The sequence below is a fragment of the Aulonocara sp. 'chitande type north' Nkhata Bay genome, linkage group LG8, assembly GCF_057382095.1.
Source record: "Aulonocara sp. 'chitande type north' Nkhata Bay isolate Kocher_YH1m ecotype deep benthic linkage group LG8, A_spYH_male_GT1.1, whole genome shotgun sequence".
NCBI classification, from domain to species: domain Eukaryota; kingdom Metazoa; phylum Chordata; class Actinopteri; order Cichliformes; family Cichlidae; genus Aulonocara; species Aulonocara sp. 'chitande type north' Nkhata Bay.
In genome coordinates this window covers 15,383,760-15,405,075 of record NC_141351.1, presented here as the reverse complement: position 1 = coordinate 15,405,075, position 21,316 = coordinate 15,383,760, and the positions used below count along the sequence as shown (strand labels likewise).

The 21,316-nt window shown below is 40.2% G+C and overlaps 4 protein-coding genes, 1 long non-coding RNA gene and 1 pseudogene across 6 annotated transcripts; 4 read left to right on the top strand and 2 right to left on the bottom strand.

Annotated features, from left to right (window-relative positions):
• Positions 1-7: 7 nt before the first annotated feature.
• Positions 8-1,092, top strand: LOC147323470 (dual specificity protein phosphatase 13A-like). The gene is made up of 3 exons (XM_086303824.1): positions 8-151; positions 245-462; positions 576-1,092. The coding sequence occupies exons 1-3, from the start codon at positions 15-17 to the stop codon at positions 767-769; spliced, it is 549 nt and encodes a 182-aa protein (XP_086159950.1). The 5' UTR covers positions 8-14; the 3' UTR covers positions 770-1,092.
• Positions 1,093-1,985: 893 nt separating this feature from the next.
• LOC147323469 (uncharacterized) lies at positions 1,986-3,245 on the bottom strand (annotated as a pseudogene).
• A 2,634-nt stretch (positions 3,246-5,879) lies between these two features.
• LOC147323468 (dual specificity protein phosphatase 13A-like) lies at positions 5,880-8,409 on the top strand. The gene is made up of 3 exons (XM_086303823.1): positions 5,880-6,343; positions 6,510-6,727; positions 7,226-8,409. The coding sequence occupies exons 1-3, from the start codon at positions 6,216-6,218 to the stop codon at positions 7,435-7,437; spliced, it is 558 nt and encodes a 185-aa protein (XP_086159949.1). The 5' UTR covers positions 5,880-6,215; the 3' UTR covers positions 7,438-8,409.
• Positions 8,410-10,167: 1,758 nt separating this feature from the next.
• Positions 10,168-15,540, top strand: LOC147323466 (dual specificity protein phosphatase 13B-like). Of its 2 annotated transcripts, none has more exons than XM_086303822.1 (5): positions 10,168-10,566; positions 10,780-10,849; positions 12,019-12,233; positions 13,838-14,058; positions 14,798-15,540. In XM_086303822.1, the coding sequence occupies exons 3-5, from the start codon at positions 12,079-12,081 to the stop codon at positions 15,016-15,018; spliced, it is 597 nt and encodes a 198-aa protein (XP_086159948.1). In that variant the 5' UTR covers positions 10,168-10,566; positions 10,780-10,849; positions 12,019-12,078; the 3' UTR covers positions 15,019-15,540. The 2 variants fall into 2 exon arrangements, with proteins under 2 accessions (XP_086159948.1, XP_086159947.1); XM_086303821.1 differs by having other exon boundaries at positions 10,178-10,566; positions 12,049-12,233.
• Positions 11,457-13,546, bottom strand: LOC147323467 (uncharacterized). Its single transcript, XR_015130744.1, has 3 exons — positions 13,314-13,546; positions 13,124-13,170; positions 11,457-12,218 (listed from the first exon to the last, which is right to left on the bottom strand). It is a non-coding gene; the product is annotated as an uncharacterized LOC147323467 (long non-coding RNA).
• Positions 15,541-16,566: 1,026 nt separating the features above from the next.
• LOC147323465 (dual specificity phosphatase 29-like) lies at positions 16,567-20,957 on the top strand. The gene is made up of 3 exons (XM_086303826.1): positions 16,567-17,380; positions 17,607-17,824; positions 18,420-20,957. Exons 1-3 carry the CDS (start codon positions 17,253-17,255, stop codon positions 18,605-18,607), a joined length of 534 nt encoding a protein of 177 aa, XP_086159952.1. The 5' UTR covers positions 16,567-17,252; the 3' UTR covers positions 18,608-20,957.
• Positions 20,958-21,316: the final 359 nt, after the last annotated feature.

The following is a 21,316-nucleotide window of genomic DNA, read 5'->3' as shown; positions in this document are numbered from 1 at the left end:
GCATGTGGTCAACAATGAACAATCTGCAGGAAAACAGTGCAGCTTCTCCTGCCTCTCCTTCTGTGAAAGACCTTGAGAAGATTTTGTATGGAGGTAAAAGGTTTGGTAATCATGTTGATGAAGTTTGGCCTAACCTGTTCATTGGAGATATGTAAGTCTTTAAAATTGTTCTTGATGGCTTATACAACATAATCAGCCTAGATCAATTACCAGTTAGAAAGACTGATTGCTTTTTTCTTTGTAGGTCAGTGGCTAATGATCGCTACAGTCTGTGGAAGCTGGGAATCACCCATGTTGTGAATGCAGCTCATGGGAAGACGCACTGTCAGGGGAGTCACTACTTCTATGGATCCACCGTGGATTATTATGGAGTGCCTGCAGATGACTCACCGTCTTTTGACCTCTCTCGATATTTCTTTCCCTCTGCTGAGTATATTCATAACACACTTGACACGACAAGTGGTAAATACCCATCATGTTTAATGTCAGCCTCCGCCGACCTCTCACTCGTCTCATCCCTTATCGACCACATGCTTTATGCTCACCGTGATATTTTTCTTCTCCTTCCTCTCCAGGTCGAGTTCTCGTCCACTGTGCTGTTGGCGTGAGCAGGTCTGCCTCCATCGTCCTGGCCTACCTAATGATCCACCACAATTACACGCTCCTAGATGCAATCAATAAGGTCAAAGAGCGCAGGTGGATCTTCCCAAACAGAGGATTCCTTAAACAGCTTCGTGCTTTGGATATGAAACTGCAAAAGACTTCATGACCGCTTCAAAAAATAAAGATCTTCAAATGCAGATAACCTCAAAACAGCTTTTTCTCCAGACAAATGAGAGACTTGATGACTGTGTCAGTTGAAGGAAATGCTGTGCTTTGACTTTAATCAGTTTGTTTCAGGAATGGAATCTAATCAAATGTATTTCCCCCACAACTCTGGCGCTGTGTTTGATGTGAATTATGCGGCATCTCTATATAATATCGACCCGCGTCTTAATAGGAGATGAATGTAATGAACTCTCCTCTGGGCAGAATCAATTTAAGGGACTGAATATGAGATATTGTTTTTATTTAACCTTAGTGTTGTGTTGAAGAAGCTTTTATCCAATGTGCTGCAGGTGAAATTAATCTGCAGTGTGTTTTCATTTTAAACCTATTCATTTTTTTGGGGGGGGGGGGGGGGGGGGTTCTTGGTAAGTACAAAAACTTACATAAAACTTTTATTTTGAAACAACATAACCAGTACACCATGGAAGCCTTTTTTTATCAGTATATTAGCAGTTCTCTTGCAGATGTCCTAAATTTTATTTTGTTACTACAATTGTGATTTGGGGTAAAATGTCTCCAAAAATTATTGGATGAATTGAACCGAAATTTGTCCAGACACTGTGATCCCCTCAGGAACTTTTTATTGTTGACTCTCATGAACTAATGTCATCAGGTCAAATCCACAGTTCTTCTCAAGTGGTGCTTCATGACTAAGTACCTGTAAACAACAGATTAACATTATCATCTGTTATCTACAGATGAGACATTCGTGACTGTAGCAATGCTTACATATTGGACCAAGGTGATGAACTTGATCATCATGAGGCTCTTTGATCCTGTCTATACTCGATCTTTGAATGTGTTCTTCATTTAAAGTTGTTGCTTCTGTCTTCAAATCTCCAGCTGATTGTTTTAATCAGTTCCACTAATAATAATACTAATAAATTAAATCATAATCATTATTTGTTGGCACAAATGGAATACTATAAAAGTAAAACATTATATAAGATGGTCATGGTGATTTTTTAATAATATAAAAGTCACTCCTGAATCAAATGGTAAGCCGTCCAAGTGTTTAATTTATATAATATATGTATAGATATATAGGGGAGAGTGAGGTAAGATGAGCCACTTTTTACTCATGTTGCCCTGGATGTGAGAAAAAATGACACAGAAATAGAATGATAACATATTCCTTTATTTCAGGATGTCTCCTTTCAAATGTAATGATCAGAATCTATGTCTGATGACGCTGCCCAAAATAATGACCTATTAAAAAAAAATGCTCCTTTGGCTCAACTTGCCCCAGATTAGGGGTAAATTGAACCTAGTCAGTGGGTAAACTGAGCCATCTTGGGGCAAACTGACCATGTAGTTTTTAAAATGTAAAACTGATCATATTGTGAAAAAAACCATTTTAACAGTTGTAAACCTGTGAGAACAAACCTGGAAACTGGTGGTTTCTAAACAAACCACCAGTTCAAAACCATTTATTCAAAAGAACTATTCAATATTCCAATGATCAAGGTTGCAGGGGAATATGAACCGTTGCTCCCTCCTTGCAGTTCCTCCAGCCTGTTGAGGTTGAGGTAGCTTCTTCAGCACATCCTTGCGTGGGAAAGATGCCTCATCATTTTCCTTGAACACAAACGTGGGTTTCTTACTGCTAGTGATCCCTCGGATTCTTCTGAGAAATCTGGCACTCACTTCGTTGTCTGCAAAGCTGTCAACCAGGCCAATGTAATGGTGGCTCCTGGATTTGGATGCAAATCTTACGATGACAAAGTCACCAACTACCAGGTCTGAGACATCTGGTTCACTTCTTTCATCGCTGGAACTCAGCGTGTCAGAAGTGTACTCAGAAGTGTCTTCAAATGGGATGGGAACATCACTCTCCTCAGAGCTGCTTTCCACTGCAATTTTTGTCTGGGTTTGTTTCCTCTTCCACATTCCTTGCTTTTTGTGGATTATTTCTTTTTTGCCTTTCAGTTTATTTGTCCTTTCTTCATGGGCTCTCTCTCTCAATTGCCTGCTTTTCAGGTGTATCAGTCAGGATTCGTGTCTTCACACGCTTTCGATTTGTTTGTTTCCTGGGCTGCTGACTTTTGGGTAAGGGTAGAATATCAGTGGGAGACACATATCGAGCATGGTTGGGGTCACTTCGTGAACCACATGCATGTACAGGGTCTGGTAAAAATCTGGAATTGCTCTGCAAGCTTCTTGATATGCTCTGCTAGCTCCTTCTCCACCTCCTCAGAGAAGACTCTCTTTGCTGAAGCTGTTCCACTATAGCCAACCGATTTGACCTCCTATGTGTCCCTCTTTTTAATATATCTCCTGAGTGTTGACCTGTCAATTTGTCTTTCTTTAGCCACTGATCTTATGGACTTTCCTCCCTTGACTTCACTCGCTGCCCTTTCAATCTCCTCCAGGGGTGTTGAGCCCCAGCTGGTCTTCCGTCTGTAGGTCCTTGGCATGATATCTTTTCTATAATAGTTAACATATGACAAATACAACAAAAGGGTTCAGTATACTGAACTAAAATACTATTTAATAAGTCAGAGCCTTAAATAAATTTCAGTGCCTTATGGTGGGGTAGGTTGAACCATTGGATCAATTTACCCCATAGCCTTTGGCTCACTTTGCCCCATAGCCACCATTTTGAAAAAAACGGGCTAGCTTAGCAATTTAGGCTAATCTTTAGAAAACTTCTTCAGATGATATTATATTTTAGAAACCCACCAACATGTATAATATATCATCTTAGACACAGATACATTTGTTTTAATATTACAGTCAATTTACCTGATATGCAGAAATTTTACTTTGACAAGCAAAAAACATTTTTTTGTGTAATACAGACTTACCCCTTCTCCAATGTGCTCCTCTTTAATATAGCAGGATGGAAATGATGAGTGCTTCCTGGATTTATGGTCACATGACAAAACATGTACACAGTTACCTAGATACAAGGGGTGGTTCAACTTACCCACTGGCTCATCTTACCTCACTCTCCCCTATGTTTCCCGGCAAATTTAGGTTACTCATGTTGGTTTGCTAGCAACATTTTTTAACAGCATTAGCTAACTTCTTCGCTAATGATGTTAAAATGCTAACTGAATGCTCAGTCTGGGCGATACAAGACCTATCTAGACCTGACAATCATCTATAGAAACAACAACAGGTTTTATTTTAGAAAGTGAAACCTTTCAGCTAATAAGGGTAACTTTGCTTTCGGTTACTCATGTTGGTTTGCTAGTAACAATTTTTAACAGCATTAGCTAACTTCTTCGCTAATGATGTTAAAATGCTATACAAGACCTATCTAGACCTGACAATCATCTATAGAAACAACAACAGGTTTTATTTTAGAAAGTGAAACCTTTCAGCTAATAAGGGTAACTTTGCTTTTCCGTTACTCATGTTGGTTTGCTAGTAACAGTTTTTAACAGCATTAGCAACTTCTTGGCTTATGCTAACTGAATGTGCAGACAATGTTGATCCTTAACCAACACTGTTATGATAATGTAGAAACAACACCAACATGAGGATTCAGCTAATAAGGATAGCTTCACTTTTATTGCCACTAGAAGGTCAAAGAGCCACTGCACAGACATTATGTTGGTCTGTTGCCACACTCCTGACTTGCTAAGCTAGCTAAGGAATGATAAATAAACAAAAACACTGTTAAGATTAGCAAGTCAAAGTGATGCAAAATGTCAAAGGACAAGACAAAAAAGGAACACTAAATCCTTTGCTAATGGCACATTTTCCTACATGGCATCCCTGTCAAGGGCATATGTGGACACATGATGAAAGGACCCTGGTTAAATGCATCCTGGAAAACCTCACAAGAGATTTTAGCAGATGAATTTCCATTGTTATCACATTAAAAAAACACACACACACATCTTAAAACCAAGTGTTAGCAGGATCAAGGTTTTATTTTCTGGCATTTCCAGCAAGTGGTGGCGGTTTCATTATCTTATTAACGAGACAAAACACAGCAGCCTTCCCGTGTCTCTTCAGCATGTATCACATTCCTTGCAGCTGATAATGGGGAAATCTGTTCAGAATTTTGCACACCTAACTTTTTTGCACATTAGAAGAAAGAAAAAAATAAATAAAGATTCAACCTTGCCTCCGAGTCTCAGGTATAATGGGCTCCCTCCATCCCCGCTGGTGATGGCTGTGTGCATCAAAACCTAGCAGGCTGGGGAACTTTTTCAGATAACACAGGTCTTTGGAATGTGACAATGTGCTTTGGGTTTCCTCCGACGAAAGTGACTATGCAGCCTGACAGTCTTTTGATTTCAATGGTCTCTTAGCAAGAAGAATCCTCTTCACAGATATCCTGAATCACCAACGGCTCAGAAACATCTCCCTCTACATTACCGCTGTTCTCGAGAACAAAAGCTAATTTTTAGTGTCTGGTAAATTGTCTGGAGCTCATTCTTAAGTGTCTCTTGTAGAGAATAACTATTCTTAAAATGGTTGTAAAAGAGCTTCTCAACCAGAAAGCTCAAAGGGGAACAAACGCACAATCGCACCATGCTTGTCAAACTACTCTTTCTCTAGCATTTATGGATCACATTCTTAAAGTTTCACATACATATTCAGCTGGATTCCCCCCCACATTTTCACACCACTCTAGAGTCTTCAACAAGGAGAAGCAGCACTTTGAATTATCAATCAATAACCGTCTCCAGGTTAAAAATGACCCGGAGACATTTATTGACTGATTCTGCATCCAACATTGGTACTGGTATTCAACAACACGCCACTGCACCCACATTTTACATACACATTCATGACTCCGAATGAAGAAAAGTCATTACATTTCATGGTGCGAGGGAGAAGTTAATTAGTTTTTTAAAGCTAAAATGGGTGAAATTGACCTGCAACATAATAGAGGAGTTAAAATAGACATTTGCACAGTATGAGAGGCTGTTTAATGTCATGAACAGCCCACAGCAAAGCTCTTTTCTCTCTCTTTTTTTTTTTAATTTCCACTTTGCTTTCACATGATATTTGTGTCAGAGCGTAAACTAGCTGCATGAAGTTGTTACCCTCTTTCTCTTCTATAACTGCCAAATTACACTGGACTTTCTGTCACACAGCATAATCACTTCACTTAAACATTTTGCCCATAATTACATTTAGTTATTGATCGTTTATGGCATGAGTCATCTGTTTGAGGCTTATTAAATCTCAGTCCCGCCGTGGTGTGAAAAGTACAAGCCCCGGCTGCAGTGTTTGTTGTTCTGCCCTCTGCACGAGTAAGACTACACGCTAGGTTATGTACTAAATTGGGTAACTGTCCAGTGATAGCAGATAAACACCTGCTCGTACACATCATCTTGAGCCGGAGAAAGACGGGGAACCGCTTTAAAACAACAAACATTTGGACCAGTGATCGATCCAAGACAAGGGATTTGGATTTTAAAATGTCAGCGCTGAGAAGCAAGAGAAAAGAATATCTAAGTGTGAAGGATTTGCAGAAGCTTTTGGACTCTTGCAAGCTGCACCTCAATCAAATTGACGAAGTGTGGCCGAACATATACATAGGAAATGTGTAAGTATGTACTTTTATTTCAGATGATTCGGTTGCCTTGCAAAGGCTGTTTTCTTTGACATAACTGCTTCCACGTATTGTTTCATTCTGGCATAAAAATCATTGTGCTGTGATGCGTAGAGTTCCCATAAGTCTTGAACCTCTTTCTGTCTCTTTGTCTTGCTAGGGCAGTAGCCCAAAACAAGGCTGCCTTGCTGAAATTAGGTATAACTCATGTATTAAACGCTGCTCACTCCAAGCGAGGCAGCATAGGGAACCAAAGCTTTTATGGCAACGACTTTGTGTATTGTGGCATTCCAGCAGATGACTCGACACACTTTGATCTGGATGTTTACTTTCAGCCTGCAGCCGATTTCATTCACAAAGCTCTGAAGTCACCTGATGGTAAGACTCCTTGAGGCTTTTAATATAGTATTACAAGTGCTACAGTTTTCCTTTCTCAAATCCCTGTATATCACATCTTTTATTTAACTCTGCAAATCCTTATTACAGTAAAGCCACTCATTCCACTCAAATTCTCCCACCACGCTGTCCTTTCAATGTCACCTGTCAGCACAATGTAAGACAGCTTTAAGTGTATTTTCAGCCAGCTGTAATAATAAGAGTCTTACCTTGCAGAATTTAGGTATATAATGTGACCATGGCTCTTTTCAAAGAAGCTATCAAGCAGCGGACAGGTTGGGATTAAGGAGACAGTTGGGCCCAGTCTGCAAAGGGACCTTAAATGAACAAAGAGTGAATTGTAGGCACTATTTTTAGCTCGCAGCAGGGAAAAAGAAAGACCACAGCGTGAGACGGGCAGTCATGTATGATATTAATAAGTCTGAGGCTTCTCGCTAATCCTTTCTTCACATCCCTCCCTTCATCTTGCCTGTTCTTCAGGGAAAGTTCTGGTGCACTGCATCATGGGAATGAGCCGGTCATCGACCTTGGTTTTGGCATACCTCATGATCTACCATCATCTCCCACTCAAACAGGCTCTGCAGAAGCTGATCCAGAAAAGAGCCATCTACCCCAACAGAAATTTCCTGGCTTTGCTGTTGGATCTGGATCTTCAACTGACAAAGAAAAAGAAAACATGTCGGATCCTGTAGTGAAAAGAGGCATTTACATCTTCAGCCACAAAGCCACGAGGTGGTTTCTGGGAATAACGATGCCAGCCAGTCTGTCGGTGCAACAGTCCAGACTGAAACGTTTAGACACAAATTTGGTTCGACTGAGTGAATTTCTGTCGACTCAACTCTGTACACTCATTAGTCTTTACTTTTATTATGATGAGGTTCACCATTCTAAACAAGCTCAGATAGATAGATAGATAGATAGATAGATAGATAGATAGATAGATAGATAGATAGATAGATAGATAGATAGATAGATAGATAGATAGATAGATAGATAGATAGATAGATAGCAAAGTTTCATATTAAAGGAGATTTTCAAATGTTAACATAGGCCTATACAGGCTCATAAAGATTACATGCTACATGATTACAAGCTAAAGAGTAGCAAATAAACATGCTAATGTTAGCATACCGACATCGTATTGTATATGCCCGCGGTCCCCAACCCGTGAGTTGTTTGGTACCGGGCCGTGAGAGTTGAGGCTCAGGTGTGAAATTTATGGTTCTCAGGGTTTTTATCAGTTTTTATCGTTAACTCAGTTTCCCTGGATCTTTTCCCGTGTGTTATGAATAAATATTCTTTTTTTGGTATCGGTACTGGTTTTATTTTGTTGTATTTATCCGCGACACCTTAAAGGCCGGTCCGTGAAAATATTGTCGGACATAAACCGGTCTTAGGCATAAAAAAAGGTTGGGGACCGCTGGTATATGGTAGATCCTAATAGCGTGCTAGCTGTTGTCAATAAGCGTGAAACTTTAGGTCTGATAGTAATATGATAATACTTGAATACTACAGCATGTTAGCGTTGAACTACCTCACATTTTTTATATTCTGGATCAAACAATCATTCTCCAGGCTTTCTGAAGAGAGAGGGCATTGGCTGCTTTTTCATTCATTTTCAGTCACTGAACCTGACCATTTTCAGAAGAAAGTTTTTTCTGGGGGGGGGGGTTAGGCACTGTGTTACTAGCAGCCTGTTGCAAAACTAAACAGCCAGTTCCCATTTCTTTAGTTGATTCTGGCACATTTTGACAGATATAAAAGTTTTGCACCAACAAGGTGTCTCCCAGGGGACTGTTAGCCAAAAACTTGACAAATCTGAGCACTGTGTGCAGTGTGTGCTTAAAAATGTGATTAAGTGAGGTGAAAAAAGTGGCAGGCACGTATCTACATGAGATGAACAGTATCTGAAAGCCATGTCTCAGGTCTTAGTTGAAGGGTGGCTGTCAAGAAACTATTCTTAAGAGATGAAAACAAGCAGAAAAGACTTGGTTATGCCAAATTACACAAGAACTGGACTGATATGAGCTGCAACAGGTCTAATGGAGTGATTATTATTTAATCATCAGTATTTATAGAGGAGGTCAGGAGAGAACAACAACAGTGAGTGTCTGCATTTCAGCCAATATTATCAATATTACCATCAGCATGTCACTGATCCTAAAAACACTACCTCCGATGTAAAAGCATAGCTGGATAGAAAAAAGACACAATATAAGTCACGGATCTGCCTCTTCAGAGCCTGGACCTCAAGCAGAGCGGGATCATCTTGACAGAGAACAGAATAAAGGGCAGCCAACATCCAAAGAAGAGCTTCAAATGTCCTTGAAGCAGCTGGAGAACTATTCCTGAAGACTACTTAAAGAAAATATTAAAAGAAAGTTTATCTGACTTAGGTTGCGTTAAAGAAGAAAATGATGGTGATAGCAAATACATTTCTCGTTAGAATTGTACAAACTCTCTATGTATGTTTATACATGTATCAATAAATTTACCAATTTTGTTTTTCCTATCGAAAAATACAAAATGAGAGGTGGCTCAAGGGTTTCGCACAATATTGTTCATGGACATTTGAGCCCAACGAAAGCAGATGCTGGCACGAAAATAGCTTAATTATCTTTCTCCAAATCCAGTGATCTTCATTTATAATAGACTAAGCTGCATCATCTCCTCATTAGCCTGCTAACTGGGATTTTTAATGCAGCGAGGTTGTTGGTTTTTTTATGTCTTAACAAAAAGAGAGTCTGGTTGCAGAAATAAATTTAATGTCAAGTAAAATGACAACAGGGCATGTTTACAACACTGAGACAAGTCTTTACTTCTCATTCTTGTAAGACGTTTTTTCTTCTACAACAACAGAGTAGACCAAATGTCTAATGGAACATGTTTTGCAAAGCATAACATTTTAGTAGAGTCTCTAGGTAACTCAGAAAAGAGGGAATCAATCAACAGCATCTGTTCAACACATCGCTGTTCACAGCGTGTGAAATTCATTTGGTGTATTTGTCAAGGCAGTGCAGTTGATCACTGCTGTGCATGAAAAGGTTTCAGGTCTTTTGATTGCCCATGAAATCAACTGTAGAGGCAAAGGTACACACACATTCATCTAGCTTGACACCAATGATTTCGACCTGTTTTGAATTATTATGTTTCTCTGAATCAAACATTCACAGTAAGCAAGAATGTACAGTATTATACACAGAATTATAAGTCATACGTTCAATTTCTAGATATAGACTTTGTCAGTACTTACAAAAACATACAATAAATGTAGACATTTTTACAAAGAAATGTTTGTATTTGCTCATCCATCTATATTTGTGTCATTTTTCTGCAATATAAATATATATTTTTAGCTTTTTAAAACTTCATCAGAGTGTCAATATTGTGGGTTTATTGCAAGTTCCCATTTTTGCTGATATAATTAAGAAAAAATCTCTGCTATCACTTAATTGCACCAAGAAAAAAACATAATCTATACTTTTTTTTTACATCGAATGACCGAGTGTTGATTCAAACACAGTTCAAAGTGGAAAAAAAGCTCAGGGAAGTCAGGTTTAAACTCAGCTACAAGCAGCTCTGATCTAATTTTCTTGCTATTGAAAAAGCCGTGTCCTATCCTCCCTCCTGTGCTGGCAGCTCGGGTAACCTTTAAGGAATGCAGAATATGGTGCCAGAATTATTTTGGGCTGAGATTCAGATGTTAAAATAGCAAAAAAGGTTGCAGGGTAGATTACCAAGGAGAACACAGGCAGTTGTGCTGTCGACCTACATGTAGCTGTTGTACAGAGAGGCCATGAAAAGCAACGTTTCCAACCAAGGCAAGTGTCAACCAACAATGTGTGCTTACAAAGTGATTACAGATAAATGTAGGCGATGTATATTCATAAGTGTGTGGATTTATTGCACTGTATAGCTTTATTTGCAAGATAAACATGTTGACAGAGTACTTGTGAAGTAGTATTCACTGTGATACTGCATTGCCTGACGGATTATGATACTTTCTTTTTTTATTAATTGGCCCACAAATCCAGATGAACCACATCTGAAAGGCTAAAGAGGGAAGTGTAATTCATAAAACCACCAAGAAGAGGCCCAGAGGAGGTAAAAAGCCATTTTTATTTGCCCTCCATGTTAACCGCGGGCACTTTCCCATACATAGCATCTTTAATTACACAGAAGTGGAGCAGGAAGGACAGGTTAGCCTAAGGGGAGAGGGTATGAAAGCAGTGCTGCAGCTCAACATGCGCACCAGGGAAATCAGTTCTCTGCCCCTGAGTGTGGGAGGCAGGAAAGGGTTGTGCTTATAGATCAATGAGGAGAAAGAAGAGCCTCCAGGTACGCGAGGCGCATGTTGTACCTGTGCAAAGACACCATTTAGCTCACACAATCGTATGCATGAAGCTTACACTGCGTTAGATGCAGCATTTCCTTCATGCACACGTGTTCTGTGTGACACACACGAATGCACATGCAGGGATGGATAGAGGCAACATGATGTTTGAGTAAACCTCCATATGTCACACCAGCGAAACAAAAGGTCACTAAAACAGATTTGGTCTCAATGACTCATCCCTGTGGACACGACAAAAAGTCTCAAAACCCTGAGAGCAACATTATGTCTCCACACGCGGCGAGAATGCAAATAAGAAGCTCGGCTGCTGTTAGTTTCTTTTCGATAACAATGCCTACACATCTCTTGTACGTCCACAGCCTCAAGCACAGTCACACACCTGCCTAAATGGATGCTAATGCATACAGTTTGCATAGTACGAGTCTCTCTAGAGCTCAGTGTGTAAATTGTAAATGCACAGGTTAGACTTGCCTGCAGCAAATGAAAAGTGGTTTATAGGCATTTTTCTGCATCTCTGGAAATAAATAAATCTATCCAGTGCTGCTATATAGATACAATAATGAGAGCATCATAAGGTCAGCTTACAATCACATGATCCTTTGCTACTGTGGAATGTGTTAATTGTCATAATTGCAGTCTGTATTTAAAGGCTACAGACCTGTATATGAAACCTGCTAATTAACGATCCTTGCTATAATCCCACGCTGCACTTAGCAGTCGTTTCTCGGTGTTTCCTAAGATGATGCGTACATTTCAATTAGGCATTTCAGTGGAGTTAGTTGGTATTCATGGGCAATGCAGATGAACCCTGAAACTCTTTGAGCATCTTTCTTAAAGTTTGAAGTATAGTAAAGGACAAAGTGCAGTAAAACATACGCTTTTATTGAGTTCTCAGTTTTTATCGCGGTTCAAATTTCAGGGCAACGACCACTTCTTTTCTTAATGAAAGGTTGTAAAAGCAGAAGTGGAGAATTCAGACATGCCCAGAGGCCTCAGCTGCCTGGCGAGCCCTGAGGGGGCAGAAGGCCGGTATGAAACCCCCCCAGCTTCAGAGCTTCAGAGACTGATGTGGACAAAAAAAGGGACCAGTAACCATCTGGATGAGGTTCATCCCGGGATCTACATCGGAGACATGTGAGAGTGACATGTTACTGAAATGATTCACTATGGCTAATGTGTTTAAATATAATTCCACCGGCTTTTGTAATAAAGTAATTAAGTATTCTCTTAATTGGGCTCAGATTGTGAGTGCATGTGTAATTAAAGGCACCATTATGATTTTTACATTATTGAAATTGATCTTTTTTTTATAAAAGCACCTGGTTATCACACTAATGCGCAAAACATTAACAAGCTTTCATCACAACTGTATACACAGTCATCCAAGTGCTAATGCCCATGTGAATAGTGTGTCGTAGCCTTATGCTAACATGCTAACATCCAACTTTACAATAATAAAAGTAGCTGTTTTATGAATACTGTTTTGTAGCATACTGTCTATTTTTATTTTTAGATACATGGGCAGTTTTTTGCCTTCATCATAGAATATTTAGGTACACCTGCTAATTGTTAGCAATTATCTAATCAGCCAATCAAGTGATAGCAACTTAGTGCATTTAGGCATACAGACATAGTCAACAAGACCTGCTAAAGTTCAAGGTGACCATCATAATGGAGATGAAAAGTGATTTAAGTGACTTTGAACATAGCATAGGACATGCCAGATGGGCTGGTCTTGTGATTACAGTACCGTCTCTAGTTTTGACAGAGAAAATATTCTGTGAGCGGCAGTTCGTAGGGAGAAAACGTCTTGTTGATCCAAAGAGTTAGAATATAGAATATAATGGCAAGAGCGCTTTGAGCTGATAACAAGGTAACAGTAGCTCATTACAACTAAGGTATGCAGAAGAGCATCTCTGAACACATGACATGTGGAACCCTGAAGGACCACAGCAGCAGAAGACCACACTGGGTGACACTCATGGCTGCTATAAACAGGAAAGCAACCCTTCACACAGACTCACCAATATTGCCTGGCGTGATGAGCATCAATTTCTGCTGCAACATTTGGCTGGTGGGGTCAGAATTGGGCATAAAAATCATTAGAAGCATAGATCCATCCTGCCTCGCATCAAAAGTTCAGGTTGTTGGTGGAAGTGTAATGTTATGTCTCCTTAAATACCAAATGAGAATTATTTAAACACCACAGGCTACCTGAGTACTGTTGTTGACTGTGTCCACCCCTTTATGACCACAGTGTACCCATGTTCTGATGGCTGCTTCCAGCAGTTCCCTGCACTCGGATGACCTCCACAGTCACCGGATCTTGATCCAATAGAGCACCTTTGGGATATAGTGAAACATAAGATTCACATCACAACATACTCTTTACTTTTCATATCATGCATGAAGGGATCTTGATTAAACTCTAAGAAGGATAAGGTAGGGCATTTGACAGATATATTATATGCATTACTATATGTGTAACCACAGAGGAAAAAAATACCCCCTTAAAGGGCAAAAAACAGGGACTGCGTCTTGTGCACTGCACTGTGCAGTCTCTCTGTATCATTCATAATAAAATGTAATATTATAACAATTCAGTTAATTAACCTAATGATCTACATTTTCCCCCACTGCCTGCCATCTTCCTTCTTCTCCTCGAGTTAGCTTTCTTTGCATTATCCTCATCATTTGTCTCGTTTGATTGCAGAGATAATTGTAATTTTTCCCTTTAGGTACGCAGCCAAAGACAAAAGGACTCTCCAGGCTCATCGCATCACCCACGTGCTTAATGCAGCTGATGGGAAGTTCAATGTGAACACAGGGCCCAGCTTCTACCGAGACACCGCCATCACTTATCATGGAGTCGAAGCTTTTGACATGCCATCCTTTGACTTGAGTCCCTTCTTTTACCCAGCGGCCAATTTCATCAAGAGCGCTTTGAGCTCTCCCACAGGTGAGGCGCTCTCACAGCGCTCAAGGTATCCTTCATCGTTTTCACACATTAACTCGGGGAAGACGAGCCAAGGCAGAGAAACATTTGTCAGTCAATTCCCATTTACAGCAGACCCCAGTTGTATCAGTCATTAAAATGCAAATCAAACACTAAACATAATATCAAGCTAATATCTTTCCCCCATGGTAATCTTCTCATAAGCTCAGACCTCGGCCAGGAAAATTGGTTTTAAATGGATTGCCCTGGCAATTTGTAAGCAACACTTTTATTGGACATGGAAATTACACAATTATGTTTGTGGCCTGTGCTTTCCTGGCCCGTTATGCAAAGTGAAGTCAGTATCTGACATGACAGTAATAAGATGAGGCCTCCTTCTTCACATGCTGGCTGATCGGGGGCTCCAGTGTGTGGCGGGGCCTACAGTAATCCCCGGCAGAAATACACAGAAGCCAAGACAGTTCAATTACGCGCTCCTCTGCGCCCTAATCCTCAGGCCTGATAAGGAACCAGGGATTACCGTGTGTAGAAACATTTGTTGCAACATTGTTGAAAACTTTTAGTCGGGAGTAAGAAGTACTCCTCCCTGTGATGTGCACGGTTTTTAATCCACAGAGGAGTTACAAATTAGATATTTAGAACAAACTTTACAACAATAATCCACTGATTGCTGTAGGCTGGTGGGCTTCTGCGTTCTGAAATGATCCACAGGAAGTCTGATTTTCTGCCTTCTGACTGGCAGGTAAAGTCTTCGTCCACTGTGCAATGGGCCTCAGCCGCTCATCCACCTTGGTTCTGGCTTACCTGATGATCCATGAGAACATGACTCTGGTGGACGCCATCAAAGCTGTGGGCGCCAACAGGAACATTTCTCCCAATAACGGGTTCTTGGAGCAGCTCCGAGCACTGGACACAAAGCTCCACTGCCAGGGATTATCCAGGAGCTTCAACGGGCGGACGTAAAAATAAAATCCTTCGGCCCATAAATTTGGATAATATTTTTGACCCCTGTCCATATCTGAGTGTTAAAAAGCTATTACAGTGATAATGTTTTTGTAATGAACAGGTACTTCAGCTGTATTTAAAGGGCTTCAAGGTAAGAAAATTTAATAACCTGATGAAGAGTGATTTTTAAACATTAACAATTAAGTTATATGAACAAAACGTGCTTAAATTATCAGCTCAAAATACCCAAAAGTATGACACAAAAGGACGACTGTGAGGTTTTAAGGTTACAAAATCAGAATTAACACAAAACACAAAGAAGATTACATTTGTGTTTAACTGTTGAAATTCTTCCCCATCTGTGCCTGTGTCTCCTGTCTGCAGTCAAAGCCTTTAAAAAGCTTCAAAACAGTTACATTTGTGTTTGAGAAACTACAGAAAAGTTACTGCACTCAGTGAGTTATACAGTCACAGATTACACTACAATGTTTACTTGACAGTGAGTCATACAAATGCTACAGTTCTTGCCCTTTAACAAATACAGTCAAATACAGCCCTTTGACTGGGCCATCGCAGCACTTTCATTCTTTTCTTTTTCAGCCGTTTGAATGTAGATTTGCTCTTGTGCTTGGAATCATTGTCTGGTTTCAGCCAACCTTTAGCCATCAGACAGATGGTCTCATATTTGATTTTAGAATAATTTGGTAGAGGAGTTCAAGCTCAGCTTAATGACTGAAAGGTGTACATGTCCCGAGGCTGCAAGACAAGCCCAAATTATCAGCCCTCCACCACTGTGCTTCACAATAGATATGAAGTTTTGTGCTGATATGCTGTGTTCAGTTTTCTGCTGCAGTGGATTATGGACAAACATCACCAGACATTGTTCCACAGGTTTCCAGACAGAAAAGAGGTTTTCTGCTGACAGCCTTTCTAAACACTTTTGTTCAGCCTTTCTTCAAAATTTGCCTTCATGAAGTTTAACATTTACTTTCCTAACTGAGCCCTGTGGAGTCTGAGACGTAAATCTTGAGTTTCCTGAGGCTTCCCCGAGCATTGTACCGAATTTGCTGAGAAGACTGTGGCATTGTGTTAACACAAGCCTGCCAAAGCCCTGCTTTTACAGAGGCGCTGGCACTGCTGATGATCAGTTAATCAAATCCATTTGATTAGCAGCACCTGGCTGCTGCCCTAACCTCGTAATTCCTATGAAAACAGTCAGTGTGTACAGAGTTTTGTAAATAGTTTCTTCTTTCTTCTTTTTTTTCTGCCCGTCCAATATTTACTACTGCACCTGTAAAACATCTATTATTTTGTTTAGTCTATATAATATGGAATGCACACACAGAAACGTGAGGAATTTATTTTGTATTTTCATGAACTTTCTTTAAAACTTTTTTAAAGTCAGACTTTACCATCAGAAAACTCAGTTTTCTAATGAAGTTCATGAAATATGATGGAGAGTTTAAAAGCAGCTGCTAAATGTACGCTTTCCTAAAGATTGTCTTGTCAACAGCACAGTGTGGTTCGCTTCTCTCAGCAGTTTAAATTATCCTTAACATACTGACTCAGACCTTCACTCCAGAAATTCAACTCTCAGTATAGCTTATATAATCTTTGTGTTCTTCATAATGACAGGAGCAACCTATGCAATCAAAGACGGGACTTTAATAGTTTGTTGACGACGACATCAGGCAAAATAGGAAGTCATTCATTTATTCTCGTCAGATGATTTAAAATAAAGAGACACAGCAACACCATCTGCAATAGCTCAAACTGTGGTTTGAGCTCAAACTGTGGTTTGAGCTCGTTCAGCGTGGCAACCTGACATTAATTCCCCACCATGTTTTGGATCACTTGCACTATTACAACCATTAAAACTGCAACGGCTCAGTAGTCGAATTTATCACAGCACAAGCAGCCTGGCTTCTGTCACAGTCATCTGAGGAATAAATAGTCCACACTGCTTGTGCCCAGTCTCTGGTATGTTCAGCTGTCTCGTTCCAGTGGGGCTCAGCCTCAAAACAACACTGATATCCAGCTCAGATGTAAAACAGCGCGAGCCGCACCAGTAAGGTTAGTATTCGCTGTTGGTTTGTCTCAAAAGCCTGCAGCAAGAAACACCAGCAGGACAGCAGTAATAATCAACATTTGCATCCTGGAACATAAAGTATCTTGCAAAGTTATTTATCTATGTACTGAGTTGAGTGAAAGTGATAATTATATAAAAACACTGAGGTGAGAGAGATACAGATATGACCTCAAAGGAGGAGCCAAAGTATCAGACACCACCCACCTGCGATCTGCTCAGCCTTCTGTTGAAGAACAGACGCCCCACTGGAGCTGTCAACGAGGTTTGGCCCAACCTCTACATCGGAGATGCGTAAGTGACATTCTCACTTTGGGGGCCCCTAACTGCAATATGGTGATCTGATTGTGAAACTGTCGCTGCAAACAAGTGTATTTGGCCAACTGATGGGACAAATATAAAATCTGTACATTTGAGTCACCGGTGATGCATTTACACACATATGCTTCCGGAGCTGCACACAGGCGAGAAAAATTGCTAAAAATGACATTTCTCATAGCCTCTCCTGTGTCATTTACAGAGCTGCAGCTCGGGATAAAACCCTGTTAGCAAAACTGGAAATAACACACGTGGTGAATGCTGCAGATGGCCCCCAGCACATTGACACAGGGCCAGGTTTCTACGCAGACGCCAGCATACTGTATCACGGAGTAGAAGCACCAGACTGTAAAGATTTTGACTTGAGCCCTTTCTTCAGTGAGACTGCTGATTTTATTCATGGTGCTCTGAGCCAAAAAGGTACCAGTCTATTTTAGCAACACATGACAAAATAAACACATAAGGGTTGAGCTTTAATAATATGTTACAGTCCAACACATCCTAATATAGAAAAATGATGCATCATCAAGCTGAAAAATGATAAATAATAATGATATTTTATGTTTTGTTGCACATATTTAAATGCATGAAAACATAAATAATTGCCTTTGCTTCTGGGTCGTGTGCGGAGACTCCAGCTGCTCTCTATAATCTAAAATAATTTCACAATGTTTTATTATTTTTAACTTTTATTTTAAAAATGTAAGGCTTCTATTTTTCCCCATTGCACAAACATTTAGAAGAACAATAATTTGAAATAAAATCAATTTAAAATGGTAAAGAGAGTTAAAGTTGTGAGCAGTTACTACAGGGACACGTAAACACTATTAATGCTATGACAGCACCTGTGTGTGTGCCATCATATGTCATCATTTCTGCTGTGAAAAGAACGTTTTGCGACTGTTACACCGTGAGCTGAGCCCACAGTTGTAATTAATCCCTTTGTTGTTTGTGTTTAACCCAACGAGCCGCAGAATTCGCAGCTTATTTTAGAGTCTGCCTTTTGTCCGTGCAGGGAAGGTGCTCGTCCACTGCGCTCGGGGAATCAGCCGCTCGGCAGCTCTTACGCTGGCCTTCCTCATGATCAAAGAAAGGCTCACACTGGTGGAGGCTGTGGAGGTTGTGTGCTGGCACAGAAACATCCTCCCAAATGTTGGATTTCTGAAACAGCTCCGCGAGCTGGACTCATCCCTATTCACGTAGTAGAGCACATAACGCCAAAAAGGGGACAGTTTCATAGTTGGCATCATCTGTGCAGATGAAATCGTCCTGGTGGCTCCATTTGGGTGGCTTCGGGCACTCGCATCTTAAGTGAATTAAAGCACCATGTAATCCAACTTGGCTTGATGGGATTTTGCTTAGCTTAGTCAAGCGATACATCAGCATTCATAATAGCACACTTAAACACACAACATGCAGAGCACAAAGTAGAACTGACAGACAAATGTTTTGTCAGGTGAGCGATCAGCACAGACAGTCTGCCTGTCAGAAAGGGTTTGTCAACACTAAAATAAAGTTAGCAGAAAGTTAAAAAGACTTCAATCCTGTCATGTTCGGTTCATTTTTGACACAAACGGAACCGCATTGTATTTGAGACAAGACTATTTCAAGCCTTATTTTTTAATCTCTTTGTGTTTTTCACACTACAATTCTCCATTTTACAAACCAGAATCCATCACTCCAGATTTCTGGGTGATTTCTTTTTTTCTCAGTTTTCCATAATTGAAACGTATGAAAGTCAATTAGCCCACTCATGCATGAGCTGTGTAATTGATTGCTTCAAAAGCTCATATTGTAATATAATGCTGTTTATGATTAGACTAAATTTTAAAATATTATATAATTTTAATAAAAATGAATGCACAATTACTGCTCACTATGGCGGACTACACAGCTCAAACAGTGCCATACACGTCACAAAAAGTGATGGTTCTTTGCTATTATTGTTATTAATAATAAACTGCTCTTTATTTATTAACAATAGTGTTTTATATTGCAAGATAAACACCCTTCAAAATGACACACATTAACCCGATGAGCCACAGATCTCTGTGCAAGCACTTGGAGAAAGAAACCTCCTTTTTAAGAGGAAATCATGGACAAAACCAGTTTGTGGAGAGCAGCCATCTGCTGTGACCAGTCAGGATGAGGGAAAAGTAGTAAAATGTAGCAAAAGCATATCCGTAGAGAAAAATACAGTCATGACATTGGTCCTCCCCAGACCTCAACATTATTGAAGCAGTGTGGGATCATCTTGACAGAGAACAGACTAAATAGCAGCCAGAATCCAAAGAAGAGCTTTGAATGTCCTTCAAGAGGCCTGGAGACGATTTGACAAGAAGACTTTCTTAGATTGTTCAGACTGTGTCAAAGACTAAATACCAAATACTTTGACTTTGAAGCTCATTGGAATTCCGTTTTTGCCTTAAATACTATATTTCCATGTATGTTTGCACGTTTCAGTGTGCAAATGTTTCACTGCACGCAGTTCCCATTTTCAATTTTCAAGTTAAAAAAGGAAGGCATGGCTCAAGACTTTTGCACAGTACTATATAACATTCCTTTATATTTCGATAACCCTTGATTAATTAAAAACAAAAAAAAAGCTGTTGTTTATTGTAGGAACAACAACAGAAGACAAATCATTTTGCAAAAAGTGTGTGTTGTGTTTGGGGTAGCCAGACTTTTCTGTGACCTACAAACTCTGTGGGGGCCAGGGCCACCCTTGGCCACCTCTTATCTCTGCTCCTGATCACTGGCACAAAGTGCTACAGACTTTAGATCTCAACAGATTAGGGCAAATTACAAAAGAAAGCAAATATTTGTGTTATATTAATCGGTATTATATTCAGATTTTAAATCTGAACATCTTCCTCTCCACTTCTTCATACTTGACCTGTTCACCGGTAAGGCAAAGCACGCAAGGAGCTAAATGTGCAAAAAACAGCGGCATGGGCCTTTAGGCTCACGTCTTAAGCGCAGCACAATCAAGATCAAGACCCCTGCTGTACTGGAACAACACACAGACAGTGCATGCTTATAAATAAACAATGCTCCACTTACTTATTCACATTTCTCAAAATACTGCGTCCTAACTGCTACAATCCAGTGACGTACAGTTAAAACTGTGATGTGTCTAAAGAGTCGTGATACAAGATGACAAAAATATGCCAGCGTGCTTTCTGAGCATGTATACAGATTCAGGTCAGACTTTGAAAAGAGATGAAACACTGAAGCCATCTTAATAAGAGATGCTCTCCAGAGCTCGCTGGGAGACAGATGCTGTCAAAATAAAAGGAATTGGATATCACAGGTTTAATGATTTCACTGTCAGAATGAATGATGGCAGAGTAGGAAGATATGAGGGAAAAATAAAGGAGTTTGATGGTGTGAAAACTCTGTCTGACATGTTAGCAGCTTCATCTAGCCATCCTGCAATACAGCCATCATCACACTCTCACTTTGGGGGCTTGCATTTAGATCACTGAATGGACTGTGCATATCATATAATGGGGAATCAAAGACGTGTGCCATCTTGCGAAAAACCTCATCTGTCTAACAGTCTGACACATTTCAGTTCTCTTTTGGCCCCCGAGAGGCTCCAGAAGATGCCGAACATCCTTAACGGGTGTTGTGAGGCTTCGCTTACACAGCTTCTCCCAGCGTCTGAAGATATGCAGAAAGGCTAAGAGAGACTGACACAATTTCAAGGACTCGCTCGTACGGTTGAGCAAAAGCTCAGAGTGCCCTGTTTACTCCAGTGAATATGGGTATCCTTTGGCAAGTGCAAAGTTTGGATAAGCACAGCTTCCTGCCAGCAGCAGAGATTAAAGTTGTGTGTTCAGAAGTGGATGGCAGGGACTGGCTGGGTGGAAGTTTTCCCCACAGGCAGAGAACGTGGCAGCAAAGGTC